This window comes from Styela clava, chromosome 3 (genome assembly GCF_964204865.1).
Source record: "Styela clava chromosome 3, kaStyClav1.hap1.2, whole genome shotgun sequence".
Lineage (NCBI taxonomy): Eukaryota > Metazoa > Chordata > Ascidiacea > Stolidobranchia > Styelidae > Styela > Styela clava.
The window spans coordinates 9,643,203-9,667,922 of record NC_135252.1 but is presented as its reverse complement, the minus strand read 5'-3'; the positions used below and the strand labels follow the sequence as shown (position 1 = coordinate 9,667,922).

Below are 24,720 nucleotides of genomic sequence, written 5' to 3'. Positions count from 1 at the left end.
AATCGTTTTAGTGAAAGTGCAACACCCTGCGTAAACTCAGCAACGCGTGTACTGAAATTAGTTTTATTTTGGCAAAATTGCTTTTTGATAGCTACAGCAAAATAAATTGTTTTATGCCGCATTGCGCAGTTAGAACTTAAAACTTTTTATTTTCATTATTAAATATTTGAAATTATGAATTCATTATCTAGTGCTATCATGCGAAATCGGGCAGAACGCAAATATGATGATGGTAATAAGTTGTGATATTTAAAAATAAATGTACAGATATGAATGAAGGTGAAATATATTGCGACTATCAAAGCGGTTCTGTGAGAAAGCATATGAAACATTAAAGGTCAAATTACATACCACGAAATATTCACGCGATTTGAGCACAAATAAAAATGACTTTCCAATTTGGTTACGAATTGCAATGAAATTTGACACTACATCACTAAATGTAAAATAAAAACTCACTTTTTTTCCTACTTTGGATATAAGAAGTTTGGGGCAAAACATATAGGTCAATTTACCCATTTGCGGCTGGTATTGATGATAACAGTTCTACAAGCCTGTTTGCATATTTATGGCGTTTAGAATACCGATTATGAATTCACGTATAACTATTAAACATGACGCGCGCGATTAGGCTGAGTAAACGCTGGGTTACTTTGAATGGTAGTATATTTAGGTATTTGAAAATAAATAAGAGTGAGACCATATATGCACCCAGACGGATAAAATTGCAGATGGTTTGCAGAAGAAAGGTTAGGTGGGTAAGCACATCGCAAAGATACATTTTCATGAATTCCAGATAGATCCGTGCCAAGTGTCGTTATTAGACAAGATGATTTATGCCGTATGCTATCGCAGTGCCGATTGCAATGTTACAGATATAAAGGGTAAGGTATTAGAGTGTTCACTGACTGTACATAGCTTAGCCTTAGATTATGACGAAAGCATCTTTGTGTTACAGACTCCGTTGTGTCGTTAAAAACCGAAGGAAACCCGGGTCTGCCGTCGAAACCTGTCGCAATGAGAAAAAACGAATAATCCTGATATAGATTCAATTTAATGTGGGTTAAATAGTGAAATATCACATCAGTATATTCGTGAAACTAAACAATTTGAACTGGTTAGGCGTTCTGTAAGTACATCGTTTTTTAATTGAAAATTTATTTTTTTATTGGTTAGGCCTTTGTTCTTTGCTATTTAATAACAACTATATCAAATATCGAAGTTAAGATATTAGAATTCAGCGATTTCTTTCAATGTCAGTTAACTTTTATTGAACTTGGTTTTTACTCATTTTTGAGTGAAACGTGGTAATCTATCATTAGGGCGCTTAGTTTTGGATCTGATAATTGATTCTTCAACCTAAAAACGTCATAAGAAAACTTACTCGTTGATATGATTATTAGTTTACACTTATAAAAAGGGTCGTTTCTTTAAATATCTTATTAATGAACGGTAAAAAGTAAATATCAAATATAAATAATCGACCGCCGTTTTAGTATTATGATTTTCCACTAGAGTTTGCGATATTGCTAGTTTATAATACACGAATGATTGACGAACTTTTTTAATCACGTGGTTTTTTCTTGCGTGTGAATTAAGAAATTCAATTGAGATTTGACATTTGTGTCACTGGTAGAGGAAGCCTATCATATCCTAAGATTATCATGCCTTATCAAGATATAAAGACTAAAGCGTGGAATTTTCCGCCAAAAATTTCGTTTGAAGTGAAATTTTCTGAACGGGAAGTGATTTTCGTCGGCACTCACCAAAGCAAGTATATTATTGCGCGATGTGCTTTTTATATTTAACTTTTTCCAAATCTCGAGTTCTCGACATCGGCACACATCAAAGAGGTCGCCCTAAGGCGAGGCTTACTTCAAAAAGCCCACGGAAGGTCGTTATACAGCGGTCGGCTATGGAGCAATTTTTCGTACTGTAAAATTTGTTTGATAAGATGACATGACATCGATATGAATATTTTCCTTTGACTTTTGACTAATGAATTCGAATGTGAACATAACGAATACGAAAAAAAAGGCCAAGAAGATGGTAGGACTAAACTTGTTACCAGTTTTAAATAACGGGTTCTTTTATTATTTATATAGTATTTGAAATTGGATTAATTTTCTTTTATCTAATACAAACAGTAATCGATTATCATGTTTTTTTCACTTCTATTGTTTGTTTAATGTAGTAATTGACATTGTCCAGTTTACATATACATATTATAATAAAAATGGCAAAATGACTATTTGGAAATTCGTTTTCGAATGTATACTAATGGAACACAAACATACAAACCAGTGATAAAAATCTCAAAACTGCATACACTTTAAACATGAGTGGCAGTTTCCATCTCTAAACTAATATACTTCTAAAACACATTCATTTCAACATCTCATACCGCATCATTAAACGCATAAGTGTCGAGGTCGAGATTCAAGTACGAATTTTGTTTTACCTACAATTGTATAGATTTTGATTTGATTATTCTAACATTCCATTCGTATATTTGAAAAACAAATTACTGCATGCTTTGGAATCCATAGTGAGTCACATTGATATAAAATCATGACGTCATTTTTCTTCAAAATCTCAGATATAAATTAGCCTGATCTTTTTTTGCGATTTCCAAACCACATCATTTTAACATAAAAATAGTCTTTTGCGAAAAATGAACAAATAAAACGGATGTTGTGACCACAAAAGACCGCTGAATTTAGAGACGAGTATCGTTTTTTTTTAATAAATAAAAAATGTATTTCAAATATTATTTTAGTGTAGTTTTGTAAAATATTACAAGAAAAATTAGTACATTATCTTTTCTAAAAAATCATCGACGTTGAACAGCGGATACTTTATACCTTAGGAACGCTAAAATTAACATGTGCTGTAAATTGATAAAATATTGGCCAAGTTATTACGCAAAATTTTGCTTGGACACATTATATATTTTCCGTGGCGCAGTGCGTGGGAGGAACGCAAAAACTTCAAAGAAAATAAAGTTTATAGACCGCGAATATGCGCACTGGTCTGGTATAGGGAAAAAATTGGGTGCACGTTTTCCATGATTCATTCTTCATTATCGCCGTTAAACCAAAAATAATGTGTTATGACCAAATGCTATAGGTTTGATGTACTACTGTATGAAAGTTTTATTTGGTCACCAAAAAGAATTATGATAGTCAATTGTCGGCTTTTTTCAAGAAAAGTGAACCGTAGTGACTATGAGACATGAACTAACTGTTCCTAACAATCCGTGGTAACGTATGCATGGCGCTTGTACAGAGGAGATATAGCACGAATATTTATATTTCCTGAAAATGTAGAACTAGCAACGAAGGGTTGTATTGTCATTGAAAATGCGAATATAATCAAAAATTGTCTTACCCAATTTTTATTTATAATTTATGTGAATATTCAAAGTTAACGTTTTTATAAGAACGAAGTGTGAATAAGTGGACATAGGGATTATATGAATTTAAATTTTATAACATATATGAAAAAGATCCAATCCGCGATTTCCATCTAATAAATAGTTGAGTTTTTTTTAGGGGGCAAGGTTGAAATAATTTTTTAGCTGGAGGATTCGAAGCAATAGGTATTATGTAGCAATATAAAACTTGTTGAAGCTATAGCTATATTAAACTTGTTGAAGAGCGAAGAAATCCTCATGACTGTGAAGTGATTTATGAAGTGGGAAGTGAGTTATTTTATAGGTATATAGGTATATTAGACGCATATTTTATACCCGTTCATTTTAGATGCATGTTTTTGTTTATAAAACCATTTTCTCAGTTTGATTCAACTACACCATTTCCGACCCTTATACACTGTCTGACCTTCTAAGCCGCCCGTTGTTTTTTGTTTCTAATCTATAAAAGATTGTGTACCATATAATATCACCACATAATTTGTTCGGAAAATAACGCGCGCCATCCACGTGGTACACGAATGTTTAATCCCATCAACTTCTTAGCTATAACACACACGAAGACCAAAAGAAGAAATCTATTTACACAGGATGTGTATAATAGGAACTGAATCCTTATAAAACCTTTTAAATATAGGTAAACGCGTTAAAACATAAACGCGTGTATTGTGAAAGTGAAATTTTTTCTTAACGTTTATTTGGCATTAATGATCTCAACAAGCCATCGGCGTCTTTAGATTTCAACAAACAATAAAAAAAGGTTTCAAGTTTCATCAAATTGGAAGTTTGCTCCAGGCGCTTCAAATAGTCGGAGTTTATTGCTGTAAACATCAACTTGTCATCAAATATAAATTTAGCATTAAAAAAGTCGCGAAAATGACATATTTTTTCATTTCCCATTTTTCACTTAAAACAATCTATATAACTAAAAATGTGTAGGCGAAAAACATTCAATCGAATAAAATATCAGGGACATCTATTTCTTGAAGAAGAAGATGTGCATTTTTTTATTTTCATTTTATCTATATAGAGCGAAATTAGGGAAACACATGAAAAATAAAATATTGATCAGAAAAGAAACAGATGAAGAAGTAGTTTAGCTGTCATCGATATGCGGTAAGAAATTAGAGTGAACCACAATCAATTTTGGGAATTTTTTTTTATTCATTCAAATCGCTTCACAGCGTTGAATTGAGAGTCTGAGTCTGTAGAGATGTTCTTAGTTGTCGATTGAATTTCGATGAAGTAATTATCGCTTCGGTAAAGGCTCTGATGCTTCTTCAAATATTTCAGTTAAAATCGCGCATGATAGCAACAATTATTCAATCTTAATTTAAAAAATAGTTATCAGGAACAATAGACAATATCGCAACAAACATGCATTCCTTGCGCTACTGATACTTGACTGTTTCTGCGGGATCAACTACTTATCCTTCTTTTATTTTTTGTGTCGGTGGATCCGTATGCATATAATGCACGAGTGCAGTAGCAAGTGTGAAAAAAGTTATCCTAATGGAATTTGTTTATGGAAGAAATAAGTCCCTACAAATCAGCAACAAAATTTGAACATCAAAGACATGCTAAAATTTCTTAAAATAATGTTTGAAAGTTGAATTGGAACCTTAATTTTTGTGTCTCCAAGAAAAGATAAAATATTTAAGTTATCATTAATTTTAGTATTCTTCACGATTAGTTAACTGACATGATTTCATGTTTTCGATCTTGGTTCCGTAAGAATTAATATAATGTAAGTAAAGACATGATTGCCGTGGACGCTTTTTATTGTTGTTTTCTATTAGTTCACGGAAAGCATAGGTGTGTGATTCGACAACGTATTGTGGTACCCTGGCCAATCGCTCATTTTCCAATACATATGTTACTTGGTGTAAAAAAAGATACATTTGTATTCACTAGCTATCTATCAGCGGGCGGTCAGGATAAGCACAATGTTTCAGCGCCAATTGCATTGAATCGTAATACATTTGGCAGAAAAAAGCAACCGAAATATAGGACATCGATAAAATCCGAAAAACAAAAATATAATATAGCTGTCCTTAGTGGCGCGTTTGGCAATTTTATGTTCGTGGTATATAATAATTTATTTTAAAGATTATTTAAGTATTTGAAAAATTAAATCCATGTATCAAAATCACGTTTTTCAAGGTCCGTTAGGAAGGCCAAACAACGTTTCAACATAGTGAAATATAGCGGCATATTTAATAGTTATTAAAAAATGGTTGCAGGTGAGTCCTGCCTTCTACAGTCGGGTTCACGCTTGCGAAACAACATAAACCAAAATGGTTCACATATACCATTTATGATTTTTGTATAAAACAGATAGTTTTTATAATAGTAGACCCATGATTTTAATAACATTATTTGATAGTTATTGGACTTTTTCGCAGTTTGGATGCCCTTATTTTGTATATTCGGCATTGAACTTTTGGTTTTGTTTATTTATCTGTGTTGACGTTAGCTAGGTCACTTACACTCTTCATATAAAGAGTTGGGCCCCACGAAGAATAATTCTGTATCAACAATACGACTGTTTAAAAAAGATAAAAAAAAAATAATAACGAGTAGGTTTGTACATTTTTAAAGAAGAAAACAGTAACGGGTGTCGCTGCTGGTTAATCAGTATTGGTTTAACGCGCCCCCTTCCCTCACCTAGAAATGCCATTTACTTTTCTTGCATGAAATTGTTTGCATAAGGTGTATTTTCAGTATGGTGAAAAAATAAAATGCTGATTACTGGTTAATCTGTGATTTTCCAGTCCACATAATGACAAAACAAATCTATAACGCTTCACTAACAAATTTTTATACAATGGATAATAATTTAATAATGGACATATGAAAGAATTCGCGAGTCGCAATGAACAGTCATCAAAACTTAAGAAAAAAGGTATTGATTCCGGTATCGCCATATTCATGCCAGGTTTCTTGCTTGGGAATCTCATGGAAAATTCATATCCGAAATCATTGAAGACAAATAATTCATTAATTTTTTTTTTTTAAATCTGCCTGACCTTATAGTGATCAAATAGTAGTTAATCCAAACGGGCTCATAATGCCTCAGGAGAATTAGGCATGTAAGAAGTTGTAATCCAGACGAAACCAGACTAAATCTGTAGCAAAAATGTTGAGCTCTATTTATCGATGATGTGTTATGCATTGTACAAAAAGTTGAAACAATAGAAGCATGCGCTTCGATAAAATATAACCCGCTTTGACCAACGCTCAAATTTAAAAGGAACTGAATAAAAGGTAATAAAAAAAATTGAAAAATGTATCTAATTTACAGCCCTGAAATGAAATGCTTTCTGTTTATAAAAACCTACAAAGTATTACAAGAAACAAAAGGAAAGAAAGGCGTCACTGGGTTAATTTCAGATCAGCTAATACAAATGTCGTGCTCCGTCTTTGACTTTATCCCCGGCTTCCTTGTACTTACAATGTAATCTTCGTGGAAACGACTTGGCCCAAAAGTCGCGCCTGTCCGAACGTAATAAAATGAATAGGCGGTAGCTTTAATGTGGAACATCCACGCCTCCGTACTATTCTATTAATTTACGTTTAGTTTTGTTCTAATATTGTTCGTTCTTTTTTTCTAATATTTAGCAACTTTTTGCATTAAATCAGATAAAGAGGGCAATATTAGTCAATAACAAAAATTACATGAAATTAAAATATATATTATACAGTTATAATATTTTAAAATATATCATTTTTATCATTTTAATCTATAATTTAGTTATAATTTTTTTTAAATATTTTAATGTTTTTCTATATCAACAATTTAGTTTTTTTTTTGCTTCATATTAAAAGCAAACAAAATGACAGAACGATTACTTTTTGCGGCTACTACTTGTAAAACTATAAGCAATTATCATTTCCTCAAAATTCAATCGTCGAACGGTTAATGTGTTAAAATAATAGTTTATTTACAGTCGAACACTTTAACCTCTTATTTTAATTATCATGATGTATATATAAGAACAAGTTTTGCGTTTAATTGGTGCATGAAGCAGTAAATAGTAAAAATACACATATGACAATATTTGACATTGTACTTGCTTATAACAATTTTTCAAAATATATATAACCTTCCATTTTACTTGTGATACAATGAAAGACAAGATAATAGTATCGCGCCTAAACAAAATGGTTGAATTTGGCATCGCGTCATCGTGTCAAATAAGAACGAAAAGGCCAGACACAGGACAAAACAGCAGTAGGTATTTAGACAAGAACATTATGAGAAATATTGCAGTAAGTAAGAATTCGTTAAAGCTATAGAGTCAACGATAACACGAATGTCCGAATTGCTATGGATAATATGCAGATTGCTGAAATACGCTGGTAAAATAATTTTTTTAAGGTCGAATCCACAACAAACCATGGGTATTCAATTTTGCCGAATGTATCGATAAAATCGAATGAATTGAAATAATGTATACAATATACATATTCTACTATAAGTGAAATTAAAATTAGAATGATTTCAAACGTAACATTTTGAAAATGAATGTAAACTAAATTTTTGTAGCATTATACAATAACATTAAAAACTGTACAATTAGGCCCTTTCCCCGTTACGGAGTTGGCAAACTTACCTCCATTTTGTCAATGACATAATGTAGCAATATTTTCGTACAAAGATTTGGGGACGACATACGCGCCGGAAACCAGAACATATTTTGCTCCGAAAAGACCAATAAAACTGCCAAACCTCGTTCAATTCAATGGCGTGGAAAGAATATATTAAAATATTTTTTGAATCGAAAATGATCGAACCACGCTGTATTTTAATTTTTCCTCTTTTCCAAAAACAGTCAATCACGAAGCATATTAATTTTGTCTTGGGTTGCAGCGACAAATTCATTTGGTCGGGACGGGATGTTCGATTTTCTAATTACTTGTTACACGCACATACTGAACTCGACAAAGTTATAATTAGGACGCTAAAAAATCGATGCTTGGCGAATGCCAAAGACTCATTTGCTGTCATCGACGTGTTGCGGTCAATCTTGTTCCGTTTCCAAACTATTAATTAAGTGTAGCGATCGTCAGAGCTATTCCCAGCGATATATTTTTGCGGGTTATGTCGGTTTCATGATTCGGAAGTCAAGGCCATGTAGTTTACATCATATAAAAATTGTACGATCATTGTTATTTTACTGAATTGGATTGGCTTTGGTTTGTTATTGTTAAATAAGTTTATTTGTTCTTTAACGTGTTTGTTTACTTCAGTAGATTGCAAAACCCCGCCTACCATGCTACAAAGCACAACGACAGTATGTTTATGTACATACTTTGATTCGAATCAGCTTGTTTCCGCCGTCTAAACATAACTTCATTAGTATGGTTTTTATTGTATCGCAATGTGATCTCGCCACGGCTTTATCTTTGATTTGATTTTACAAAACCAATTATTAAGATGACGTCAAAGTTCATAAACGAATTTAATAATTGTGGTCAACGAAGGCTTAGTTATTAGGAAACATAGGCAGGTATGGTAAGTCAACTTTCCTAGAAAACCGGGAAGATGTTGACACTTTTCCTTTTTTATTCGAAAAAATAACTGAGTATATGTATGTATGTATCAGATTCAAATCAATAAGCGTTGTGCTATGTTTTGTATTTTCATTTAAGAAAAATCACATTTTGTAAGTAATTACGAAACTAAGTTATAGATTCTATCTATCTACGGTGTATTATATATTTACTGACAATATATGCATCAATATTCCGTTACACACGTTTATGAGTATAATACATTATTAAAACGATGAAGTATGGTTTGAAAAAAAAGAATAGTATTTAATAGGTGAAACAATCAAGCAAAAAAATTACATTCTTAATGAAATTGATATCAATGCGTTGGCGAACTTGACATTCATGCATATGTATCAATGACACGGCAGTATGTTCTGTACCTTTTACGTGGGAGAAGTATGGGAGAAAATGAATGAAAAATATAACACGCAATGACATGAATCATTTCAAGTATCGCATATACGTTGAAAGTATGTGCGCACAAAACGGTGATTCAAATCTAGATAGATTTGACGGACATCGAGGGGAGCGTGCCACAACCCTTTGAAGATATAACAAATGATGCTGGGTAGACATATGTGAGCGATAACATCTATTGCCATGAGAATGTCACGACAATTTGTTTTTGATAGAAAGAATTACTGTTTGTCACGAATTTTTTTTACAAATTGCTTGGTCAAAATCGTTGATCGGTGGATGACCGTGGCATACTTGTTCAACAAACAATAAAAACCTTCTACCGTACTTCGTCCGCAAAAAAATAAATGAAGAGTACGAGATATTGTTACGGTCAATTGTATGTACAAGTATCTAAGGAAGAGACTTCACTGCGAAAACCTGCTTGGGATAAAATTTCGTTTCATCTTGCCGTGACCTGAGGGCACAAAACGATTTTCCTGGCGACTCCGGTACGCAGGACGAATAGACGATGTCAGTAGAGAAAGGTTATTAAAAGAAGACCCACTTGAGCCTCGTATGAATAAGTGGAACGGGAATTATCGATATACTCGAAAAGAACTAATCAAATGGTGGTATGATGCTTAGAAAAAACACGATAGTCACCTGCATGAAATTATGAGTGTTTGTTTTATACGTCAGATACGAAATGTAGTATGCGAGCATTACCGAGCTGTATAGTATCAGTTGCATTCCAAGTACAGAAATATTTTGAACAAAGTAACGATATCCTTGAGTTTATGGTTACTTTTGAATTTAGGTAATAAAACATTAGATAGTTTGAGTTTGAAGAAATAATTATGGTAGCACACATTGTTTGGATTAAATATTCTTTATTTTTCTAAAAAATCATTCATCCGTGAAATTCAATTTTTCTTATTAGGTTAGCAAAAATGGGAGACTTGCCAGGTATGCAAACAAACCGAGGTGAAAGCGATGGCAAATACACCTGCAGTTTTAACGATGGGGCATCAAAGTATTATAAATTGAAATCTCGTACCGGGCGATATTTACCCCCAGTCAAGCTGTAGTGCCCGGTGTCTAGTCAAGTGTAAACGAGCAAGCAGCCCATAATATTACAAGTCGCCGCACAATTTCAGAATACGCGCAGATCACCTATGTAGAAACTTGTAACGATAATGTTTCATAGTTTTCTTAAGAAGAAGAATGAGGTTTTAAATAAATAAATGACCCGATCAACTTTGATCATTTGTAAAACGCCAGTGGAGTCATATCATACGCTAAGAAATGTTAGAAGGTATTTTCATTTGTAAGGCTTATAAATTATACATGATAACACCTTTATAGTTAGGACGTGGGTCAGAACCATACATCCACACAAACGAATGTCGGAGACAGTGGCGAGGCCTAAAGGTAAATAGTTCAAGAATAGACCATTTTTATTCCTAGCAATGTAGTCATATTTTCAATAGCAATTTGATGTTACTAATATGATACTTTACGCGTGATATTAATCAGGTGAGGAAATAATAACAAAACCAACGAAAAGAAGCAGAACCAGGCGGTTACGACATGATCGGATGTGTTGTTCGGCATTTAGAATGACTGCTAGTAGGACATGACACACGTCGTTCGTATAACCATGAAATCAATTTTTAAACAATTGAACATTTGAAAGGTTCAAGGCTTATACAGAAACATTAACTTCATATGAGAAGCGTTTTGAGTCGAAATGAAATTGACCTACGATCCGCCATTTTGTTATCAATTTCGAGAGAATGGGTGGAGGATCTCAAAGACGCTTTAAGCGTTGCGCCATTTTATGCGCTCGTCATACGGTGTGATGTTTGGTTACGGTCAGACGTAGTTACATTGTAACTAGAATTTATGTATTTTGTCGTAAATACAAAAACAATAAATTAAGATTTATTACAATAATATTATTAATTTAACAGATATTTAAACCTAAATGGAATCGATATCAAGTAATTATTAGCGATTCGAGCGAATTCAACATACGATATAAATTAGTTTACACAAGAAAACAAGTCTAAAGATCATTACCAGGGAAATACAGAAGATCCCCGACAGTGTTACGATTTTTAAGAAATGGTGATGGTAAGTAAAAAATTTAAAAAATATTTGTTTTCTTTCAAACTTTGTAATGTGTAGATAGCATAATCATCAAACATAAATAAAATGACAACAATGGAAGGAGTTAGTTTTATTGGTAGTTGACGACAACATTACACATCAAATAAATTATATTTAAAAGAATGCCGCTTACACCTTCGACAATGTAAATTCAATACCGGCCATTTTTACGACACTTAATGTTTCCGGTCGCGTTCCAATAATTTAATTCTTTGTAAGTTATAATTATTATATGTGACATTTCTTATATTGACACATGCATTTATCAAGTTGATTATCTAACCAATCCAACGATATCGGTCACGTGCAACAATATGAGTCAAAAGTTCAGTAAAATAACATTAACACTTGGCCTAAATTATTACCCAAAGCTGTGAGCTTTATAATATATAGCCTTCTGGTTAGAACACAATAAAAGAAATAAATCGCACTGTTTCCTGTAGAATTTTTTGTTATTAAAGGAAAAGATGGACAGTCATACAGTTTTTTTGTTGTTGGTGTGTAATTAAATTAAACATTAAATTAAAAAAAAACATTTTTGTTTTGCGCTTGCAAACACTTCTTATAAGCTCTAACTTTCGGATCGTGATGGTATCAAGTTATTTGAATTTATTTTGTTAACTATGTTCAAAATGAGTCACTTACAAACATAGGAGTTTATCACAAATAAACACATAGGGCGTATATACAGTTTTCATATTGTAAAAATAATAAACTGTGGATTGCAAAAATACCACAGCAATTCGAAACATTCAGGTTGCTTGACTCCATCTTTTCTTGCGATAATATTAATTGTGTTTCCGAATAAAATTTGATGAATATCCGTTTTGTGCTTTTTTAGGCTTTCATTTGATAATATGACGACTCTGTGGTAACAATGAAATAACACCAAGTGACAGATAAAGTGTTACATAAATAAACATTTTCGGTGATAACAAATCAGCGCAAGCCAGTCAAGTTTGTACGTGGTGGCGGCTCTTTGATCATACAGAACATTGTGTTGATAGCAACAGAAAAGTAAAGACGAACAGTTGGTATCGATCATTGAGTGCCTTTCTTTGCCCCGGGCTATGTCGTTCGCTTGAGTCAGATGCTTTTATCGGGGGCGGTTCGATAATGTTCTTCCGTCGTGTTTGTTTTGACATAAAATGTACCGCTGTCTATGTGATTCGCGACAACTTGGCTTTATCATGGTCATCGACAAGTTGAACATTTGTAAAATAAATACCCATTAACCACAATTTTTATTGACAAGTAGCGATAGCTCATTAAATCATACACTGGACATTTCAAGATACATTTTTCAATATTATAAAGTCATAACGGCCAAGTGCATGAATCATAATCGCGCAATTGGTCGCTCAAATTTAGGTACTGGCAAAAATAATAAAAACAAAGAAAGATGTAAACTATGTTAAGTATATATTATGTTTTGGTGTGCAGAATATTTGATTTCCAAATCAAGTTGTTTATCAATATTTAGACGATATTACAAACAACAAAGATGTGAATGAAACTGGTCCCAAGTGGAGAAGTTGAATAAAGATTTTAAATTGCGATATAAGAGATGATATGGTGATATAACAGAGATTTTTCGTTTATTTTGCAGCACACAGAAAGCCAAATGAGTGCGTACAGTTATGGCTATGACTCTGGAGCAGCAGCAGCCGCTGCTTCAGGATACTTTGGAAATCCTCGTGGGGCAGCAAGTTTCGGAAATCCAGTTGCTGGTGGTTACAGCGGCCCAGCCTCCTCCTACATGTCTCATTATGCATCTCCTCAAAGTGTACCAGGTCAAGGACCGCCAATTGCTGCTTCAGCTGGAAGTCCGGTTGGACACAGCGGCTCACATTCACAAAGTCTGCATGGTGGGTATTCATCAGGTCCTCCGGCACACTCTCTGGGCTCCCCATCAGGAGGATTTCACAGCTTAGCATACGGAAGTGCAGGGCATGCGTATGGAAGCATCATGAACCAGTATCCAAACTGTGGACTTGGAGATGCCGTTGTTCTACACCAAGGTAAATTATTTGTAAAATACTCCATGTTGCATGTTATTTCGTAATACTTTTTGGTTTTCTACATGAATGTAACATGTATACCATGTTGATGGGGAATAGTAGCAAGTCGCATATAACTACCAAGTTCAGAATTGGCCCTGGGATAAATTTAAATGACATACTATGCATTTTAATACAAATAATTCAATTCTAATTATACAGCAAGATAACGTGAATTCCTAAAATGTAAATTTGCAGATGCATTATGCGACGATCTACGCAATCTAATGAAAATTTATCAGTTGAAAAAAAAAATATTAAGCCGTCTGTATTTTTTAGTGGGAAGTCAAAGCGCTCAAATGCATTACAATACCTATTAAACCCTGCGCATTGAATGTTTTAGTACTAGTACCTGGTACAATGAATCTAATTGTGGTAATAAGATGATTTTTGCGTTTCTCCAAAATATTCACCTCGCTCACAAATCTTGTGTAAAATATGAACAGGGAAACAGGTGGCATGAATTTGTACGATAAAATGTTTATTAGTATTGAGTATCAAATCAATCAGTTAAAGCTGGTATAATATATATACCTGATCGTGTTCTATACCTCACTAGTATAGTGGTTTATTTCTTGATTAAAATGATATAGAGATATATTTTTAATACATAATTTGTTTATGGTATAGGCCACATTTTCTAATATTATCACGCCAATGGTTTAAAAATCATAAGAAATAGCATAACATAACATCAACATAAATTATAACATGATACAGTAAGCAAAATTAATAATTCGGGCTGAATACACAACACTTATCGCTTTATCGCTCAAAAAGATAATTTATAATCACGATAGAAAAACAAACCAAATGGTTGGCGATAACCATTGCTATTTTCTATACGGCCTCTTCAAAGAGAACGTAACATCTTAAACCATTAAAAATACCTCATTCTACCCCTAAAACCAGTTAAAAGTTCTACAATACATTAAATATATTAGGCTATACGTTGACCCAAATAATAATATTTTGATTATGATATTTAGCTGCACGATTACATATAGTAACAAATATACAGCGTAAGATGTCATGCACCTGAATAAATACAAACATACATTTGGGAAAATTGAATGCTAAATCCAACAATTTCTTTTTTGTTAACATTATAGTATATTATAAAAGTTCCAAACACTGAATTTGTCATCTGTAGAAAGTTTTTGTACAAAATTCATGTTTCCTTGGATTCTCATATTTCATGATGTTTATCTGACCTCGTCATTTCGAATGGGTTCAATAAATCGTGCCAACCGATAACCATAAGCTTTGGAGATCTAAACTATAAATATATATATATATATATGCAGCGACGAAGAATAAGATTATAAGTGGAACAAACCGCTTTAAAAATATTGACAATGAATTCATAGAAATTGTGGATGTGCAGTAACTGTTAAAATGTTATGTTTTATTGCTTTTTGATTGATTCACAACTACCAAACAACAAGCACATATGCATGTAACCTTATTTTGTTTTGTTTTTGTTGCGTTGCTTCTACTGCCTCTGTTTAAAACTTCATCGTCCTGTAAATGTAATGTATGGTAGACGTACATCACCGGAGATAATATTATCTTGTTAAAACATAAATATTTACATATTGTCCCTTACTGATTTTTTTAGTGATGTATAAACTGCTTCATATATCCAGAAACTTTTTAAATCTAACTCATATCAATTTCAAATGACAACTGTCACTTTGATAACAATCATGTACCGGATGATATATCGACGTACATGATTCAACGATAAAACTAGACGATATTGCTACGTAGTTTAAAGTTGACACGTGACGGTATAAAAATGAATCATGAAAAAAATAATGTCATAGATAATATCTTGGCAATGTTTTTGACATCCCCCGAAAAAGAAAGTAATTGGAAACTACGCCGAAAATAGGTTATCAAAGGAAAGTCCAAGTCTTTGTTAGTAAGATATACGTCAATCCATAGCGGCAATACAAAATACAAAGCTCAGCGCCTACGTTTTATTTCTGCCATTTTATTTTATTTCGAGAACGGACAAATAGTCAAATATTTAACGCGCTTTCAAAAATTATAGGCACTGTAACCGAAGAAATATTTAAAACTTCCAAATTTACCAATAGACTGGCAAACAGACCAATAGGTATAACTAAAAATACTTGAATAGTGCAAAGTATTTAATAGTATGTGTTTTATGCAAAGTATTTATAAAGTATGGATTCAGCGCGTAAAGAATGTTACGGTATTTCTAACTGTTAACAATTATCGCTAACATTGCTGCAACACTGTACCGAAATGTACATGTAATGTATAAAGTTAGCTAATCCTCTGATGACCGATAATTACGAAACTTATTGATTAATTATGTACTTTAAAGAAGTTTTTTAATCGTATATTACAATTGGATTAGCACAGCGATTGTTTATTTAGCTTACCGAATTGTCTACAATTTCAAACTATAATAATAAAAATGTAATCATTTAACCATACCGACACCTACCGGTGCTTTAAACATCTCTTATGCCACACAAATCCCTGTCATTTAGACCACTTAACGTCGTTTATACTAATATTTGTTCATACAATTACTAGTTAGTACACGTGATATGGCATTACGTGGATATTTCCTTGCACTCAAGTTACTTTCGTACTATACGCCAATTTAATTTGTTTTATTCAATAAACCCGATGGTGTTTATTTATGAATTAATAGATTTGAAGATGGCTAATGAATTATAATGAACAATAAATATTTTATCAAAGCAAGAAACAAAAATTGTCCGAGGTCTGTGATTAGCCTTAAACAACCCATCGTAGAGAAAGGTCTGGGCGCGCAAGGTTACGGGTAGAAGTACAGTTTGGTTCCCAAACTAACAAGAAAGTTATCGAAGATCTTTAATCTGTGAAAATAGTAATGATCATCAAGCCATCACTTCACTGAAAACAATATTATTGACTTTAGTTGAACTGTTCGAATATTGCGACAGTGTGTAAAAATACAAGCGACATCACGCAAATTCATCATATACATTGCGTTAGAATCTGGAGAAAATTTGCTCCATTCAAAATACGAAATAACAACGTCGTGTTTACTGCGAATCAAAAGAGCAATGTTCCGACGTGAAACTTGGACCGTTAAGCTGGTTATATCCAGGTGCGTCAGCGACGGTTAATCCTTCGGGTAAAAAATTGAACGTATAGGATATTAACAGAAGACAATAGTTTCGTGCTCAAACCGATGTTCGTTTCTCCTCATTTTGAGTATGTTCGTAAAGTCATAAGGTTTGATGCATTGGAGCTCACCAACGCGCGATTTGATTTAACTTTCCCCTTTAATGGTATTTTTAGTAGTGATTCGTTTTGTGTGCCTTGGTTACTCGTGCATTACCCTGCTTCAAACATATAAACAACGGAATCGCAACCGACCGGCGAAGTATCGAGTGGGCAGGGATAATAAAAGAATATACAGCCTGAAAGCGCTATCCTCAAAGTATACCGCTTTGAAAAGGCGTTAACGCAAATCCGGTGGCCTCTTTACCCAGATCTGGTGCGGTGCCCTATGTTCACCCAGGTCGAAAGTTTCTTAATTGCGTGGGTAAACATGAATAGCCATAGTTATTTACTGATGTGTCCTATTACTCATTAGAAATTCAGAGTGTGCGCCCGTGCGTTTAAGACATTTATACCACTCTGGCATCTCTTGGTTATCCAACACCAAAGCATTTCAGATCAAATATATATCATTAGAGTAATTTTTCAAGATAACATTGTTTTATATTTAAAAGGCGGCGCAGATTTGCAAGCAAATCTGGCGCATTACCGAATTTATTAATACCGAAAAATATTATCAAAGGACAATCGTGACATATTAAAGATAAGTTACAAAACGGGGTGGATGTTCTGTACCAAAACATGTATACCGCAGTGAGGCTGTTTTAATTGCTATTCAACACATTGTAAAATATTTGTACGTCATCTGCGGTTTTCTAATGGGTAAATCACACAGTTTCTCGCTTATTATCTCAATTACTTCCATTCCAGTTTCAAATTCCGTTACGGATACGGCATAGGCAAAATTTGGACGATCGTGCAGACAACCAATTAACGACAGATTTTTATAGTTTCGCACTACTTGAAGAAACTGATAATTTTGCCCAAATATTATTTGAAAGTATAAATTTTCTTATCGACAATAATCATTGATATACTCAGCCTGAAAACGGAAATGCGCACCTAAACTACTCATGCAATGTGGGGAATCGTGAGCATGGCAAAATTCTTTGTTTAGCGACAATATGCATCTATAAAGTAACACTTTTAGAACTTCTAAAGAATATAGATATATAAAGTAATAAGACTTTGATCAACTTCGATCTATCAACTTATCGCGAAAATGGCGGGATCTTACTATGTCCTAAAATAGTCATCGAATAATATTAATCTTTCCGGCTTAAAAGAAATGCTTTTGAAAAGGTTAGTATATACGTGGCGCCGTTATTTGTGCGCGAATTTTCTTCAAGACCTTCTATCTTGGTTTCACTTGAGAAGGTACCGAACTAATTAAAACATGGTTTATAAGTATATACAACTATGCAAACAGCAAAAGAAATTATAAAAACATTAAATTCGTTTAGGAGTATAATATTTCATCATGTTGTTAACTAAGCATTTTTTGTATTATATTACAATTGAACTATAGATTACGTATAAGATACACGAATGGCAATGAAATTGAGCACATGAACGAACGACGAGGTGGTTACGGGTCGAGCAACGGTGTTACCCATTTCGAATCCTCGTGTGAATTTGTTTCTAACAGAGTAGGGACCCAGAAGTTGATATCCTGGGGCTTTGGAAGAGCATTGGGTAATGATGGGTTAGAAATCCACTATATCTCTTTCGCGGTTTCCTCAGTTATTTACTCACGATATATACCCGAAGATATACTACTATGTAGCTTTTTAAGGTGTACAAGTGTCGAGGCCGTCCGTCAAAACTTCTTTATTGAACGGTTTTCTCGGATACAATATATCATACTTTCTCACAAAAAGCAGGTCATGGGTGATGTACCAATCACAATAGCGAAATATCGAATAAAAGTGCGGCATATAACGGTTGAATATAGAATTCTACTTTTACGCAATTCCGTAATATCATATGAAATATTTGATGTGATACTGTAAAACATCTTCCTATAAAGTTTGCATTATTTTATTCCTCGTTAACTACGTTACATTGCAATCAGAATATATCACTCATATAACCTGGCAATGACCTATGCGAGACGAAAAGTTCTTTCGCTCATCCGCCATTTTGATTTTTCGCCCTTGAATAAGGGCGGTTGCAGATGCGATATCCAACTCATTATCATTGAACTGAAATCTGCGAATAGAACTATACCTCGTTAGTTTTGCTTCCCAGGTCATGCTGCAACAGTTCACTTCTATTTAATATGAAAAAAAAACGGGTTTACAATCCGATTTGATTGCAACTATCACAAATGGTAATATGAGAACATGGATATGGGTAGAGGTTGGATCAAATTTTATGAAAGTGAAAAATTCGAAGGAGTTAAATTAACTCAGAACGTATTAATTGTGTGACTTGTGTGAATAAAAATCATTTCGCGACATCATAGGGTCATGTGTTATTTCGAAAGGATCAACGCAATACATCGTATCTTAAAAAACAAATATATAAACTATAATATATTTCTTATCGTCATGACAATCTCAAAGAGGGAAATTCGATATTTTGATTAGTGTTCTTCACTTCGACTATATCTGCGCTCGGCTCTGCGCTGAAAATAATTATAGAGTTGGCGGCGTGGAATAGCCGAAAGGCAAGGGGCACAACAATTTTAGTTATCCACGAAGATCCCAGCGGCAATACTTTGATGTGGTTAGGCAAAAACTCAGGTGATGTACCCGTACTAATGACATTTTTATTCACGTTATAAGATCAAGACAACAATTTTCTCTGTTTATTCGGATAATTATGTTGCATTGCGACTAATAAAATTGAGAAACAAGATTATATCATGTCAATAAACGTACTGGTCATGCAATATCGAAAACAACGCAACAAACACACGAATTATTCATTCCTTCACTCGCCATTAATTGAAATATTTCTCGATAGCGTTTTATCAACTCCACACGGTGACCGATGATGCGAATAGTCGTTAGGATTGTATTTAAAATAAAAGTGAAAGGTCCGTATAAACTAATTTCTTCGGTGCGATGCATCCGGTATCTATTGGACTTAGCAATGACCATGGTGGATACAATTACAAGCTATCGCATAATGTTAAAGTGATCTTGCAGCGTAAAATTACATGACCATGCCCCGGGCACGTAGTCGGTTTTATTAAGAAGAATATGAAAAATTACCACAAAGTCGAACACATAAACGTATTGAAGCACATTTATATACTATTTTTGTGCAATGACACAAAAGTCATCAATTCGAAATTCGAAATTTGGTGTTCTGAAGTGATATGTTATTGAACGAATATTTATATATATAAGCACAAGTTTTATTCGTAAACAATGACTAAACTGCAATATACTTTTCGTTTAATGTAATCTTCAATCATTTGTGTGGAAAGTATGCATACTATACTAAATATTGTATAAATTGAAACTATTGTACTAAATTGTAAAGAAATAAAATTCAAATACGTTGTTTCTCGATATTTATATGAATATTTAAATAACTTCTAATTACAATTTAATATTTATATTTCCGCTACAGTGCAACTTTATTTTTATTGTACATATTATATTAACATGTGTAAGTCCACCAAATAAATAACCGTGTTCTTATGCAGATGGAAATCATCTTGGCGCAGATGTATCAATGAAAGGAAAAAAGAAGAAAATGAGAAAGCCACGAACAATATACTCGAGTTTACAACTCCAAGCTCTCAATAGGAGATTTCAACAGACACAGTATTTGGCTTTGCCAGAAAGAGCTGAACTTGCCGCTTCACTTGGCCTTACACAGACTCAGGTAAGCTACTTGACGTCGCTACACATCAAATATACTAAAGTATTATTGTCACAACTCGCTGAGTGTCGTGATACAATAGCGTTCGCGGTCTAAATAGGTCATGAAAACTTATATGATATGAGGATCTAGTGGCGTTCGGCACCATTCGTGACTTATGTTATAAAATATTTTGATATATATTTTTGAGAGAAATATTACTTCATTGTTCACCGCATATAAAGTTTAAGTAAATTCCTTTTCGCCAAAACGCATGAGGTGTAAACACGTTTCAAGCGCCTGTTTGATGGGTCGTATGAGACATACAAAATTAATGCCGAATTTTATTATTAAAAATACGAAGCAAGCGGAATAACTCTTTGAAACCAAATACAGAATCAAATATTCAAACGCACAAAATGAACGGGAGAAAAAAATGTAACTACCAAAAATGAAACTTCGGAATAGTTGTTCTAGAGTAGACTATATAGTCCTCAAATAATGAAATTTCTGAATCAACTTTTGAATTTAAATGCATCACGGTTCATCAGTCACCACTCTCTTGAAGTATCATTTGAAAGAACGTATCAATGCAAGGATACTTGAATATCTAACTTAACGTCCATCATGTTTAGCATTCTATAGACAACGTACAGAGAAACACTTGAACTAAGTATTTTATATCTATCATGTCTGAACTATAACATCAGAAAATCAATTAAGTACTTCACTGAATTACATAATTGGCCGTTGGCGCATGGCGCGTGTCAGATTGCATTAACGATCGAAGATCAATGATGAGTACTCCTTATAAAAGCCTTGAGTATATGTTTTATTTTTCAGGTAAAAATTTGGTTTCAAAACCGTCGATCTAAATTTAAAAAACTGATGAAACAGGGACTGCAGGACAAAGACAATCCTATGATGTCGTCTAATAGCAATGGGAACAATAATTCAAACTCCCCAGCATCGATGACTTCCCCTATGATGGATTCTTCTGCGAATGGAGTTGAAGCTAATGGGAGCAATGGACAAGCATGGAGTCCAAATTCAGTAGATCATTCGCCACAATCCCAGTCAGTTTCCGCAATGTCTCCACCGGCACATGGCATGACATCTCCTCACGGTGTAAATTCGTCACAATATGACATTATTGCGCCTGCACAACATGCTCTTCCACCATTAACAAATGCCCAAGACACACCTCATCATCCAGGAATGAAAACTGAATTGTCTTCTCCAATTCCTAGCAACGGCAGTTCCACGGGCACAGGCCTTCCCTTAGCATCAAGCGGAAGCGTCTTGCCATCCTTCTCAATGGCACCAAATAACATGACACCTGAAGCGACCTCTTCAGAAACGCTTCCGAATCCGTTTTCGATACATCACCAGCACTCGATGCATTCTGCCCTTCCACCTCTACCTCAACACCAACATCAACCAATGATGCAATCAGCATTTTGGTACGCTGGTTCTGACGACGGACAGGTTCCGACAAGTCATGCAATACAACATGCGGCACATGGAATGAGGACGGCGTTTATGAAGTGATTGAATGTGCGTCTGTTTCATACTTGCACCATTCCAAGGCGGGTTCAGAAACTACAGTACATCTAGATCGTGTCTAAATACAAGATACGTTGGTCTGATTCCAAGCCGTTCAGAGTGGATATGAAAGACTGGTCAGAATAAACATAATTGCACATTCGAAAATTAAAGACAAGCAGTGTGACATAAACATATTATTGTCACTGTGACAGGCGCTGCTTTGCAATTGCGCTTCATCCTTTACCAATCGCTTGCATGATAAAATGCCTATGAGTGTGCGCGTTTCCGCATCTACGGCATATATCAAAATTGATCCAATATCATATTTGAAATGTTCTTATGTTTATCCATTTTTTTAACCTTCATTTTTCAAATGCTCATTGTATATAATCAAAGCGTGGGAGTTATGTTCGTTTATATCTCACGCGATCCATGCCGAATTCCCTTTTTTCAAATATTATTATTTCCTTTCAATTTCATCAAGGCAATCATTTGCACAATTAACTGTGTTTTACAGTGACAGTAACCAATATAATTTTTTTCGTGCACTACCTTGTAGATGACTAACTGAACGATTTTACTTTAAAAATGAATGCATTTACTATACTCATAAAATGCCTTATTTTTTGATGATCCACCGGTCTGGGACCGTATTACTTTAATGATATTAATTTTTTGCTTTTTATTTTATTTATTGTATCTAGAACTCATTTTCCCTTTTACAAACCAACGGCGTTTAAAGATTCAAAGGACATTCCATTCAGGCAAAACGAGAGATGTTCATTTACCTTCTGACTGATTTAATAACTTACTGGGATTTTTTGAAAACGGGCTGATACAAGAAAAAAATAATAAAACTGACTTTGAGGCTGTGACCATAAAATATTATCACTTTCATTCATTTGCTACGAATACATCTATACGGAAAAATGTTTGTCTTGATTTTTGTCTATTTGATAGCCATACTACATACAACAAAGGATAAGTCATCGATAAACCTATAACGTAGAACAAACTTGCTTAAAAATTAATACGCCTAGGCACAGTGGTGGTTTGTCAGTTAATTCCATGTAAAAAAACGAAGAATTCTGTATAGGGATCTCAGTGCGATTACATCTATCACGCGTAGCAACTAATTGCAGTTAATTATTTTGAAAGAATCAAAATGTGTTAAAATTTCGAACTTTCGGAATTTAAAATGGTGGGTATTTGACAGGAAACAGGTGACGCTGAGCCAAACGTTTATAAACAGTATAAAGCCTGAGAGCAGACAAACGTCGAGACTCACGCTAAGAATGGCCAATCAAAACATACCATAAGACATGATGCTGCTGGGCTTAATCAAATCTATTTAATTATATGTGGTGACGCTGAATATTATAGGTACCGTGCGCCGTTACATGACCGCAGTGCCAGTCTTTGCGAGACACTGATTTTTGGCGAAGCTCGTACATCCGCCAAACGTAATGCTGGCACCAAGCAGAAACTTCAGTTCAAAACGTAATTATCTTCTCACTAAATGGAATTTGTTGGGATTATACAAACACTAACTGATAATGTTCGCAACTGTATATTTTTGTTTTTCGTATTGTTGCCGTGCGCTGTACTATCAATATCAAAAACGATTATGTCATCGATGGATGATTTTCAATTTATTTGAGGCGTCCTATACATATGATATTTGCGAATACAATTAATTAAATAGATATCAGAACTTTCATTCTGACTTCTCACCGAATGTCAAAAATAGCAATACCGTTACAAACGACTTTGCTATGTATCACGCCACAATTTTAAGTAGCTTACAAATTGAAGTACTTCAGTTTCGCACGCGATTCTCGAAGATTTCTGGTGCCAACTTCAAACTAACAAATTGCAAGCAACTGAATTTTGAATCATTCAAATGTACTTGAAAATTAGACAAGTACGTTAACCGAGTCACGTTTTAAAATATCATCATATTTCAAGTTTTGTATAGAAAGAACAAAGTAGAAATGAGTCATTATTTTGGTAAATGTCCCCAAAATAAAAATAAAACCAACGAGCGCTCACCTAGTTCATTGGCAAATATTATCGCATAAAAAAATATTTTATGTAGGTCAACAAGTCACTAGTTTCAAATGATCCCAATATATAAAAGGAAATTTCTTTTTTCTAAAAATATCATCTGAATTTACCGTTTCCGCCGAGACGGAGAACATCGATACAATTTTGCACTATAATAGCGACATCTTGCGTTTGTGACATCTTTAAATATTTAGAGGTGATCAAAAATGGCAACTCATCCAGTGTTAGGAGAACACTTTCGTGGAAAAAAAACACGAAATTGTTAAACAACGCGTATAGCAAAAATTAAGGATACAAATCTTCAAAACAGTCTATTTTAGTCAATAATTTATATTCGAAACGGCATTTTTGGACTTGTATAAACAGTAGTAATTGGCCTTAATATTAACGTTATAGCAGTAAAAAATTATAAGGAGCCTCACGAACACGTACGTTTTTGAAAACTGATTCGAATCGATTTGGATTAAAGTTGAATGAAAATTTTGAGACTGCACTCCTAGTATCAAATAA

General features: G+C 33.8%; 1 protein-coding gene across 1 annotated transcript; it reads left to right on the top strand.

Moving 5' to 3' along the window:
* The first annotated feature begins 11,343 nt into the window (after window positions 1-11,343).
* On the top strand, window positions 11,344-23,073 carry LOC120342696 (uncharacterized). The gene is made up of 4 exons (XM_039411643.2): window positions 11,344-11,527; window positions 13,173-13,584; window positions 20,438-20,619; window positions 21,439-23,073. Exons 1-4 carry the CDS (start codon window positions 11,519-11,521, stop codon window positions 22,144-22,146), a joined length of 1,311 nt encoding a protein of 436 aa, XP_039267577.1. The 5' UTR covers window positions 11,344-11,518; the 3' UTR covers window positions 22,147-23,073.
* Window positions 23,074-24,720: the final 1,647 nt, after the last annotated feature.

What these genes read in the sequence shown, in the direction of transcription:
- LOC120342696 (XM_039411643.2), top strand. An exon ending in TGCCGTTGTTCTACACCAAG is followed by an intron (nt 13,585 to 20,437) that starts GTAAATTATTTG and finishes GTTCTTATGCAG; the next exon opens with ATGGAAATCATCTTGGCGCA. An exon ending in TTGGCCTTACACAGACTCAG is followed by an intron (nt 20,620 to 21,438) that starts GTAAGCTACTTG and finishes TTTATTTTTCAG; the next exon opens with GTAAAAATTTGGTTTCAAAA.